General features: G+C 44.0%; 1 protein-coding gene across 2 annotated transcripts in view; it reads right to left on the minus strand.

The window, feature by feature from the left end:
* Positions 1–12748, minus strand: part of lrch4 (leucine-rich repeats and calponin homology (CH) domain containing 4) — a 42457-nt gene that overhangs the window by 9033 nt on the left and 20676 nt on the right. For both annotated transcript variants that reach the window (XM_052560669.1, XM_052560668.1), the window contains exons 4-13: positions 7820–7925; positions 6632–6878; positions 6451–6544; positions 6250–6358; positions 5605–5681; positions 3506–3564; positions 1128–1259; positions 605–682; positions 226–277; positions 56–119 (exon numbers count right to left, since the gene is read on the minus strand). In XM_052560669.1, the coding sequence (XP_052416629.1) occupies positions 56–119; positions 226–277; positions 605–682; positions 1128–1259; positions 3506–3564; positions 5605–5681; positions 6250–6358; positions 6451–6544; positions 6632–6878; positions 7820–7925 (1018 nt within the window). The remainder of the gene's footprint in view (positions 1–55; positions 120–225; positions 278–604; positions 683–1127; positions 1260–3505; positions 3565–5604; positions 5682–6249; positions 6359–6450; positions 6545–6631; positions 6879–7819; positions 7926–12748) is intronic.

Consider the following 12748-nt stretch of genomic DNA (forward strand, 5'->3'; position numbering starts at 1 on the left):
AATAACGTGGTGATGAAAGCTAAAAGCAACTGAAGCATCTTGATATGGAGGGTACCTGTGCGACTGATGGAGCGTTGTAAAGACCCCGATTGAGAGGTTGGAGAAACCTGATCTACACTCTGACAGGAAGAGAGAGAGAAGTTAAAGAAAGAAGCATTAAAGGCTCACACTTGAGCATTTCTAACAGAATGAGGTGGAGGTAGAGAGGAAAGGTGAAGCACTCACTGCACATCTCTGCTTCAGGCCGTTGGGTGGAGAGTTGCTATCAGAATCACCACTAGAGGGACACAGAGATCAACAATCAACTGACTGTAAAAACACAACAACTACAAAAGCATGTTAACTACTAGATAGCTACAGAGAGAAATTGTAATACTATAACCACATCATGCCTGTTTTACAAAGGTAAGTTAATGTTAAATAAGGTACAGTATTGTCTGTTTGATTTGACTGTTCATTGTGCCGCCACAGTTAGTACCTTGAGCGTCTCAGACACAGATTTTTGTATTTTCTTTGTTAAAGAGACTCAAAGTGCCCCAACAAAATGTTACACAAGCCCGCATGCAAACACAGAACACATAAACGCTATTCGCTCAACTCTTACCCCGAAACACTTCCTGTTCCTCCGTGCTTTGTCGTCGTCGCCAAGTTACTTCCTGTTTTAACCGTCATCTTCTGCAAACTGTAAGACATCAAACGCTTATCAGTCAGTAGCCTCCTAATACAGAAGAAAAGCAGACAAGACTTTGTTCTTACAAGTACAGGCATTCTGGGAGAGCGCCTCTGATGTTCTCCTTCTGACTATGCTTTCAGACATTCAAGACTTTAACTGTGCTTCAAGACACTAATGAAGTGAAGGCACGCGACGGCAGGTAACAGTGGTTTCCTTAACAACCACAAGGCCTTTGATGACGAAGCAACAGAAAGGAAATAAAAGAGGCCAGTTTATGCACTTTCTCAGCCATCATGTGCTTTTGAAGATGCTTTATTGCTTGCTGTGCATTAGCAAACAGGTTTGTTAGTTCTATCGCTTTTAATGCCTAACAGATTGGGGTTTTGTTTTTTTTGGATGCCGTATCACCCATTGTGTCAAATTTCACATTGATTAAATCCCATCAGCCACTCACGTGCTAGCTTGGGCTTTCTGCTGCTGGGCTCTCTCCCTCTCCTGCCAGATGAGCAGGGTTCCAGGTCTCCTTCTCTCTTCTAATGTGGGACTGGGTGGAGAGCCGTCTGAACCATCCCCAATCACAAATATCCTGAAAGACAGTCAGAGAGACTTAGGTCTTTATTTAGTTTTGTCCTGAATCCTTTTCAAAAGAACGTTCACCAAAAAAGGTAACGTAATAAAACTTGTTTTCCTGAAGATATTAAGTCAGCACCACTGTGGAAGGCTGTTGTGGGCCGTTGCTGAAGTGTTCTGTGGGACTTCCAGTCATTGCTCTGCAGTTTCTAGGGTGTTCTGGGTGATTACTTACCGACTCCAGTCAAAAGAGTCTCTATCATTTTCTTTTCCCTAAATATAAGTCAATTTAAGGGATTTTCTTTAGGCCATTTTAAATCGCCCACCTTCTGTCTGATTGCTTCAAAAATAATAACACGCCTCTCCACAACAAGCCACATGATTTGAGGTATTACTTACAGTTAGGAGTTCAAAACATACACAAGGCATCACACACTTGCTGACTTTGTGAATAGATACAGAAAAACCTTGACCAAAAGACGGAGAATCATATACTACATTACCAGACTTTCAAAGTGTTATGTTTCCAAGTGTTTATGTAGAATCGGCTAAAAACATCAAACATGTTTGAATTTTTTTTTTTTTCAACTGGATGGAATCATAAACTGAAGCTAAAAACATCTAAGTCTGAATCTTTGCCTTCATACCCTACGTGGCAACTTTCAGCAACTAGAATCAACTCCTCCAGAAGTCAAATCAGGGGAAAAATATGGGAAAAATTTGTGTAGGACTATATTCCAGCCTTTAGCAAGCTGCGCTAAGAACGTGTGGCTGCACAAAATTGGGAAAAACTGATATTGTAATATACATATAGCATTTTTTTTAAAATCTGAAATGACTTTTATTCTGAATATTTTTTTAATTTCCTTTTAGAGTTGAATGATTTGGCACACATTTTCACTCTTTTTGACCCCTTCGGTATGACTTTAAAACAATAAATTTGTCGTAGTTGATTATTTTCTAATAAAAGTATTAAATCAAATTAAGTTATATATTATATTTAAAGGGTGGTGCTGCTGCCTCTTATAATGTTCCCATGTTATAAGTGACTCAAGCTCACAGCACAGATGGAGTTTGTGTGTGAAGCAGAACTTTACTGGGAACCGAGTAAAGCTGAAACCGAGCTGAAACATGCAGTGCGTATATTTAAACAAGGGGCAGCTTTTGCAATAAGAAAATCATTATTTTGATTTCATTTGATATATTGTGCAGTCCTAGAAGAATGGAAGATACAACTATTTATTTTCGACAGTAGAAAAAGAAGAAAATCCTAAATTTGGCTGCTGTTATAACAGAATAAAGCAGATGTGTTTACGGAGTTACTGACAGTAAGATACTCAGTTACACTGAAACTGTGGGAGGAAACTGGCTGTTGACTTTTCCCATCACTGCCTCACAGATTGACCTTGTGCAATCAAAGTGGAGGAGGGATCCTGTACAATCTCATTAAGAGACTGTTTTTCACAGCAACTGTTTAAGCATGTATGATAATCAACTGAAGGACGTCACTGTGGCCTTCAAATCACACAGGGATAGGAGAAACAGCTCATTGTAATTCTGACTGTCTGCTGCTTTTTTCCTACCTCTGTTTTTCTCTATAAATGAACAACATCTTCTCCATCTTGGAGCACCTTTGGTTCGTTGACTTATTCCACACTCCAAAGACAGTTACTGGAAATTTTCCGGCCTGCTGCCATGAGACAATACAATGTCTTCCTCTCGTCCATTTATCAAGCCCATCCACACATTACGTACTGTAGCATGAGAACTGATCCTCTTACCAGCTGTATTCAAATGCATTCAAATGTGGATGCTCTTTGTATGTCCTCACACTCTTGGTGTATCCTGCATTGTCTTATTTGAATGCAGTATGTCTACATGACTGATGTTTCTCCATGGCCAACACTGAGTGTGGATATACACTGAAATATATTCGGGCCAAAATTTCACCCAGATAGAAATATGCCATCTGTTTGAGAGACTGTTTAAATATCTGATCCAGATCAAGCTGAAACTGTTTGCAATGTCTGTAAAATAAATGTATCTAACAGAAGCTGCTGTGCACAGTAAGTTAACCTGATACCACACACAAGCACAGGTCAGTTTGAGGATCTAGTGTCTGTAGGAAAGCCCCACTATCAGTCACCTAATAGGCTGGTCAGCTAGTATACTTTTTATGTGATGACCCTTTAGAGAGATTCTCCATTTTAATAATAATAGCAGGTTTTGGAAGCAATGTGTGTGTTTGCAAACAGTCCTTACTTGCTGCAGGTAGATTCGGGGCTCTGGGAGTGTGTGCTGCTGGTACTTTCATTCTTTTCCTGTCATGGAGAGAGGGGATATCATTTTAATTTGACATTACATCAACATCATTTTTACCTTATGACTTCTACACTAACAATCAAAAGTTTCAAATTGCAGTAAATCCAAAGAATACACAAATTAATTTTTTCACGTTTTGTTGATGCAACCGTGTGTTAAAATTACTTTAAATTACTTTTTTTTCAGCATCAATCTGCACTCCATCCATCATAATAGCAAAGCAAAAACAGAACAGTCACAACTTTGTGAACTTATATATAAAAAAAATAATAATTAAAAAAAGTACAGTGCATAAGTACTCAGTACTAAGCTGAAGCACCTTCACGGTCTCAAGACTTTTTGGGTATGATGCGACAAGCTTTGCTCATCAGCATTTAGCAATTATCTGCCATTCTTCTCCTCGCCTCTTAAGCTCTGTCAGGTTGGATGGGGGCAGATGCACATTTTCAGGTTTCTCCAGAAATATTTGATTGGGTTCAAGCTTAGACTCTGGATGACCACTCAAGGAAATTCACAGAGTTGTCTATAAGCTAGTCTACTTTTGCTGTGTGTTAAGGATCATTGTCCTATTGGAAGGTGAGCCTTCTTCCCAGTCTGAGGTTTTGAATGCTCTGGACTAGGTTTTCATTAAGGCTATCTCAACATTTTGGTGCATTGAGCTTTTCTTCTATTCCCTCCCTCAGTCCCTGCCACTGAAAATCAGCCCCAAAGCACTGCTTCCATCACACTTTACTTTTGGGATGGCACTGTGCAGGTGATGAGCAGAGCTGGTTTCCTTCAAACATGATGCTTAGAATTGAGGTTCACCAGACCAGAGGACACTGTTTCTCACAGTTTGAGGGTCCTTTAGGTTTTTTTTTTTTGTGGTTGCAAATTTTATGTGTTTTCATGTGTCTTCACTGAGGAGAGGACTTAGTCTTGCCACACCGCCATAAATCCCAGATTGGTGGAGTGTTAAAGTGTGGTTTTCCTTCTGTAGGTTTCTCCTATCTCCATGTATGATCATACAGCTCAACTAGAATGACCATCTGGTTTATGGTAACCACTCTAACCAAAGCCTTTCTCCATCAGTTGCTCAGTTTGGCCAGAAGGCCAGCTCTAGGAAGAGTCCTGGTTCTTCCAAACGTCTTCCATTATGGATAATGGAGGCTATATGCTTCTGTGACCCTTAAATGAAAGCAGAACTCCTCCCCAGATGTGTAGCTTGATGCAGTCCTGTCTCTGAGCTCTACAGGCAGTTCATTTGACCTCAGGGCTTAGTTTTTGCTCTGAAATGCATTATCTGCTGTTAAACCTTTTATTGAGAGCTGTTTGCCTTTCCAAATCATACACATTTAATTGAATTTGCCACAGGTTAACTTCACTCGAAGTGCAGTAACATCTACAAGCAATATGAAGGCTCCTGAGCTAAATTCAAACTGTCCCAGATAAGGGTATGAATACTTATGCATTGGAATAATTTAAGTTATTTATTTGTAATAAATTTGCAAAGATGTTAAAAAACAGTTTTTTGCTTTACCATTATGGTGTATGGAGTGTAGAATGATGGGGGGGGGGGGGGGTAGTTTAACATACTCAATATGACCCTCTTTATAGTATATCTTTAGGTCTTGTTTATGGAAATGGCTACCTTTAGTGTCAAATTTACCACAGCAACAGGAACCTTTCTAAAAGACTTTCATTTCCTCAAAAAATGATTTGAATAAGTCATTGCTTCTTACTTTCCGTCCTCTCAAACAATCATTTTAAGTCATCAAGTAGTCTTCACACTTACTGGTATTACTATTATCATGCTTGAGCTGGTCTTTGTTGTGATTGAGGAAGTCCGATTACTAGCAGCTAACAACTAAGGACATTTTATAACCATACTTTTTTTTGTTGCCAATAGCTGTCAGTATAGATCTTCAGCTTTCAAGGCCACTGGAGCATCCGCCAGCACAATAAAGGGTACAATTTGTAAAAGGGCCAAAAACAAAAGCCCTCAGTGCACCTTTAATGTTCAAGGTACAGCTTCTGTCACGGCAGTAAATCCTCCTCACCTGTGGGTGACACCTCTCCTCTTCTTCCTCCGTTACACTGTTGTCTATAAAGTCCACTTGCTCCAGGTCTCCATTCACTACAGAAAGGACCAAGAGTTTTAGAAATGTTTTATCACAGACAGAGTAGCCAAGATTTAGAGCAGCCTTTTTGGCTCCAAGGCCCCACAGTCCACAACAGCATTTGAAGTCCCCATCATTTTCACAATTTCTACATACGATAATTTATAGCTTGACATAACCACAAAAATTTATATTCAGAAAACAGAGAAAAATCCCAATTATTTTATTTTATGTTATATATGTTATATGTAGTTATATTTTATGTTATATTATATGTGATGTTATGTAATATTATGTTATATGTTGTGTTGTTATGTACATTAAGAAAAGTCTTTTCTTTTCTAGATCTACAAATCAAACGATTCTTCATATATCCAGGTTTTCCAACACTGTAGGAATCCTGCTTCGTTAAAGACATAAGCATTGTTAAGTGGGTGAATTAAAATAAGAAAATGTTTTAGTTGTTTAAGCTTATTTTATTCCCTTTCTTGTTTTATTTTATATTCTGTTTGTCATCCTGAAGCCCCCTTGGATGTTTGCCCCCCTGGTTCAGAACCACTGATCTAGAGAGTACATTAACATTACCTTTGGGTGTATCTAGCAATACATTTCTCTCCTCTTCCTCCTGAAAATGTGTGTGTTCCCGGGAAATGTCCGTCAATCGCAGCGACCGTTCAGAGAAATCATCAGCAGACTAAAATAAAACAACACAGACACACAGCTGTTTAAAATGACACTCAGTAAGCCTTTAGCAGTCTTAATGCTTCAGTTCACAGCTCTTTATACCTCATTTCCTGACCATCTTTTGCTTCCGCTGTCCACACTGTTGAAGCCAGAATCCAGGCCACCATACTGACCGGGGAACAGGTCCTGATCCAGACTGCAGAGACCACACACATAAAGAGAGGAATGAGTAGACTTTTCACTGATAGAGGCCATTTAAACTTTGTCCTTGATGATCCCTCACCAGCTGTTGAAGGCAGTGGGCCGCAGAGCTTTCTCAAACTGGTCCTGAGTCCTTTTGCAGGCCTCCATGTTCAGATATTTAAAGATGTGGAACTTTCCTTTGGAGCAGATCTGGGCGGGGGGCATTTGGAGGGGGTTGTTGTCAAGAATGATGCTTTGGAGGTGCCGGAGATGACGGTAGCACACAGGAACGTGTGAAATGCGGTTGCACGACACATCCAGACGGACAAGCTGCATCTCTGACAGCTCTGAGATGAGAGAAGAGTCAATGTACAACATACACTGGTACTGAAAGCTATTCATTAATGCTTGAATGTCAAAAATCAAGTTTACATTACTCTTCAGAGTCGTGTGTGAATGGAGCACAAAAAAAGTCATAAGGGTTCGTTTTTATGATTATGATTTATACCTGAAAGTTGAATAAATAAGCTTTCCATTGATGTATGGTTTGTTAGGATAGGACAATATTTGGCTGAGATATAACTATTTGAAAATCTGAGAGTGCAATAAAAATCTAAATATAGAGAAAATCATGTTGGAAGTCGTCCAAATAAACTTGTTAGCAATGCATATTACCAATCAAATTCTAGTTCAAATTCAAGTTCTAATATATTTACGGTATGAAATTTACAAAATATCTTCATGGAACTTGATCTTTACTTAATATCCTAATGATTTTTGGCACAAAATAAAAAAAAAAAATCGATCGTTTTGACCCAAACACTGTATTTTTGGCTATTGCTACAATGGACCTGTGCTACTTAAGACTGGTTTTGTGCTCCAGGGTCACATATTTGCAATGATTTATAGCCAGCAAAGTCTTCAAATTCATAAATGTGTCTTATCAAAGTAACCATGAGTGTAGTTCTGCACATTAACCATTAATATGACAGGAATATCACTCTTTTTATCATTGAAAATGAAAAAAGATTATTTTTAATATTTATATTTTGCTTAATTTTCAAAGACCTTCACACACTTTTTTAAGTGTGGTTTAAGTGTCCAAATATTATTTTATTAATCTGAATTATTATTATTTTTTATTTATTAATCTGCACAATACAAAACAGATTGGGCTTTTGGAGTGTTTGGTCACCAGTGTTTTGTGATCTCAATCTCTGTAATACTGCAAGATAACACACTATTCCTTTATGTGACAAGGCCTAGAAAATAGGATTGAGATACTGACCTTCTGGTAAAATTGTGAGCTGATTTCTTCTCAGATTTAAATCCCTTAAACATTCTAACTGGCCGAGCTCAACAGGAAGTGACTGCAGCTCATTACAGCTCACATCCTGATGGAGAAACAGACAGCGAGAGGAAGGTGCAGTGAGAAAGATGAAGGTATGGAAGAAATTATAAAACAGGGACTGAATATTGCGCGTCCACTACGGTTTAAAAATGAATACTTTATCGAACAAAGGTGCATTAAACTGATCAAAAGTAAGAGTAAAGACATTTGTTTTTATTTTAAATAAATGCTTTTCTTTTTAAATTTCTATTTAGCAAAAAATCATGAAAAAATAATGACGAAATATCACGGTTTTCACAAAAATATGGATATAATTCTACAGACTGAATCAAGGGTTACTGAAAACTCAGTTTTGCCATCAAATGAATACGTTACATTTTGAAATATATTAAAATAGGAAAATATTTTACAGCATTGCTGTTTTCATGGTGTTTTTCATCAAATAAAAGTAGCCTTGGTGAGCGTGAGAAATTTCACACCACAGACAGCTGTCAGAAATGTACGATCATTAATAACTGTTCCTCTTCGGGAACTCGAGCTGCGTCGATCGCATTTGGGGAACGCCTTTGGCAAGAACAACTCTGAATATCGTGTGCAATCAGTTCAATGGAAGAGCGTGACGTCACGGACGGGGTGACGTAGCGACCAGGAAGCTATAAAGGCACGTGCCACGCAGCTGGCTTCAGCTTCGCGTCTTTCAGCAAGCGCTCTGTGTGTGCATGTTCATAAGTCTGTCTTGTAAGTCTTATTTACTGTTGTCTGTCCAGTTCAGTAGACTAAAATGCCTAAGTCCAAAGCAAAGACTAGACATTTGAAGGGCGAAACCAAATCGCGCTATAAACTGTGTGTTCCTCCATGCCAGCGCTACATCACGGCTGGAGACACACATGATTTATGCGTGGTTTGCCTGGGGTCGAAGCACGCTGAGTCAGCTCTCGAGGGAGCTGACTGTCCGCATTGTGAACGATTGCCAATGCGGACGCTTCGATCCCGGAGGGCTCTCTTCGAGGAGGGAGCCTTCGCCAGCGTTCCCCGCGGTTCTGGCCCCGCTTCTGCTGAGGCAGAGCGGCTGCTGCACTCGTGGGGTTCGCAGGTAGATCTGGCAGAGGGAATGGAGACGGGCACGTCCTTATCTCCTTCCTCATCTGCTAGATCTGGCGCCCAAACCCTGGGATCGGAAGCACGCTCGTCGGTTTCTTCCGCCCAGGGCGAGGGGTCGACACTCCACCTCTCTTCGTCTGATGAGGTGGATGTGGAGACAGTTGGCAGGGATTCGCCACCCCTTTCGCCCCAGTATGAGGAGCTGCTGGAGGTGGTTACTCGCGCAGTCGAGAAGTTAAAAATAGACTGGCCCCCACAAAAATCACATGAACCGCAGAGAAGTAAATTAGATGAGCGGTATCTCAGGCCCAGACAACCACCTCCAGCCCGGAGCCTTCCCTTTTTTCCCGACCTCCATGATGAGATAGCGAGGTCGTGGAAACACCCATATTCCACCCGTCTTTTCGGCCCTGATTCGCAGTATTATGGGAATGTGACAGGGCTCGATGAGCGTGGTTACAGAGCGATGCCACGGGTTGAACAGACGCTTGCGGGCTATCTGTCACCCGGTTCGGCGTCGTCTCTGAAGGCTCCGGCCTTGCCTACTAAAGCATTGAGAACGACATCAGGGTTAGTGGGCAAGGGCTATGTGGCAGCAGGTCAGGCAGGGGCGTGCCTTCACACCATGGCCGTCCTTCAAGCATATCAGGCCGACCTGTTGAGAGATGTAGACGAGGGAGAGGGGATCAAGTCCGACGATATTGCAGAGCTTAGATGGACCGCTGATCTCTCCCTCCGCGCCACCAAAGAGACCGCTCGCGCAATTGGGCGGTCTATGGCAGCCTTGGTGGCCACGGAGAGGCATTTGTGGCTGAACCTGTCCCAAATTAAAGACCGTGACAGGTTCTGCCTCCTGGACGCCCCGCTCCAAGCCTCGGGCCTGTTCGGCGACACAGTCAATACTGTCGTCGACAGGTTCCAGGAGGCCCGTAAACAGGCGGCGGCGTTCCAGAGTTTCCTCCCTCGTCGCTCTTGTGGGTTATCTGGACGGGAGATACCCACGCCACTAGCAGGCTCCTCATACCGCGAGGCTCAAAAGCAGAGCGTCGCCACTCGTGCTCCCCCACGCCGGGACCGAGGGTCTAAGCGACGCTCTGAGTCGGGGGCTCCTAGATTAAAATCAGATCTTCGTACTATTATCGAAGCTAGGAAGTCCTCGACAAAGAGGTCCTGACGCCATGCTACCAGTGACCTCGAGGGTAGCCCCTACGGGGTCAGAGCGGTTCCCACCTCAGTATACGGTGCCCGCCTCTCCCCGGTACCCTCCGGAGGCCGGTCTGCCAACCCTGCCAGTGTTTCAGGGCGCAGCGGTCTCCCGCGAGCGTCCCTCCCAGTTATTTCCGCCCGTGAGCGTAGCGGAGCTGGGAAGCTCGCCTCCCCTTCGGGGGCCTCTTACACCAGAGATCAGTCTCGAGAGACTGATTCCCTTAGTACATTTTCGAGCAGCGTGGAAACTTCTGCCAAATGTTTCTCAATGGGTCCTGCACACAGTAGAAAGAGGCTACGCTATTCAATTCGGCCGTCCACCGCCGAAATTCAATGGGGTTACACCGACAGTCGTCGGCCCCCAGCAGGCTCTGGTTATGGAACAAGAAGTGAATACCCTATTAAGGAAGGAGGCCATCGAGGTGGTCCCTCCTCTAGACAGGGAATCCGGGTTCTACAGCCGGTATTTCATAGTTCCAAAGAAGGATGGGGGGTTGCGTCCGATCTTAGACCTACGTCAGTTAAACCTCTCAGTTATGTCACTGAAGTTCAAAATGCTTACTGTCAAACAGGTTGTAGCTCAAATCAGATCCGAGGACTGGTTTGTCACGATAGATCTCAAAGACGCATACTTCCACATATCCATCCTTCCACAACACAGGAAGTTTCTGAGGTTCGCTTTCGGGGGCAAAGCTTATCAATATCGAGTACTTCCATTCGGCCTTGCACTCTCACCCCGCACGTTCACGAAGTGTGTAGATGCGGCTCTGGTACCCCTCCGTATGCAGGGCATCCGCATTCTAAATTATATCGACGATTGGTTGATCTTAGCTCAATCAGAGCAGATGGCGGTTCGACATCGAGATGTCGTTCTCGCACACATGGGGGAGCTGGGTTTGAGACTGAATGCCAAGAAGAGTGTACTTTCTCCAGTTCAGAGAACCACCTATCTAGGCGTAGTATGGGATTCGACCACGATGCAGGCACGTATGTCTCCTGCTCGGATCGAGTCGATCCTCACATCAGTCAAGAGAGTCAGAGAAGGCCAGTCACTCACTGTGAAGCAGTTTCAGAGACTGTTAGGGCTCATGGCAGCTGCGTCCAACGTGATACCTTTTGGTCTCCTGCACATGAGGCCCCTTCAGTGGTGGCTCAAGACCAAGGGGTTTTCCCCGAGGGGAAATCCTTTCCGAACTATTCAGGTCACGCGGCGATGCCTTCGTGCCTTAGACATATGGAAGAAACCTTGGTTCTTGAATCAGGGCCCGGTGCTGGGAGCTCTTGGTCGCCGTGTAACGCTAGCGACAGATGCGTCCCTCACCGGTTGGGGTGCGGTCATGAGTGGCCACCCTGCCCGCGGTCTGTGGAGCGGTCGCCATCTAACATGGCACATCAATTGTCTAGAAATGCTAGCAGTGTATCGAGCTTTAAAATATTTCCTCCCAGACCTGAGAGGCTGTCATGTGTTAGTGCGCACCGACAACACAGCGGTAGTCTCTTATATCAATCACCAGGGGGGTCTGCGTTCACGCCCCTTGTACAAGCTGGTGTACCAGATCCTCCTGTGGTCCCAGGGCAAACTCCTCTCGTTAAGAGCAGTGTATATTCCTGGGCGATTGAATGTGGGAGCAGACATGCTGTCGAGACAGGGGCCGAGGCCCGGGGAATGGATGCTCCATCCCGAGGTGGTGAAGCAGATATGGCAGATATTTGGCAAAGCTCAGGTGGACCTCTTCGCGACTCGAGAGACATCGCAATGTCCCCTCTGGTTCTCTCTAGTTCACCCAGCTCCACTGGGACTAGATGCCATGGCACAGACTTGGCCGAGGCTTCGTCTGTATGCTTTTCCCCCCATCGCTCTGCTCCCGGGAGTTCTGGCGAGAGTACGCCGGGACGGGGTCCGTCTGTTGTTAGTAGCCCCGTTCTGGCCGGGCCGAGTATGGTTCGCAGATCTGATTTCTCTCCTCGACGGCTCTCCATGGCAGATTCCGATCAGGACAGATCTACTCTCTCAGGCGCAGGGCAAAATAATTCACCCTCGCCCGGAGTTGTGGAAGCTGTGGGTGTGGCCCCTGAGGGGGCACATCTGTTAGCAGCTGGTCTCTCAACCGAGGTTGTTGAGACCCTACTCCAATCCAGAGCTCCCTCTACGAGGAAACTGTACGCCCTGAAGTGGAAACTCTTCACTTCATGGTGCAGAGATCGCCACCTTGACCCTGTTAACTGCCCAGTTGGTACAGTTCTGGAGTTTTTACAAGCTAGGCTCTCTGCGGGGTTGACCCACTCCACCTTAAAGGTGTACGTGGCGGCCATAGCTGCTTACCACGTCCCTTTCAGTGACCAGTCACTGGGTAGACACCCCCTAGTTACACGTTTCCTCCGAGGTGCACTGAGGCTGAGACCTCCAGTACGGTCCCGTATTCCCCCATGGGATCTGGTTGTGGTGTTAGAGGCTCTCTGCAAAGCTCCATTCGAGCCAATTCAAGAAATATCAGACAGACATCTGACACTTAAGACTGCCCTATTATTGGCTATTACTTCTCTAAAGAGAGTTGGAGA

Source organism: Carassius gibelio, chromosome B7 (genome assembly GCF_023724105.1).
Source record: "Carassius gibelio isolate Cgi1373 ecotype wild population from Czech Republic chromosome B7, carGib1.2-hapl.c, whole genome shotgun sequence".
Lineage (NCBI taxonomy): Eukaryota > Metazoa > Chordata > Actinopteri > Cypriniformes > Cyprinidae > Carassius > Carassius gibelio.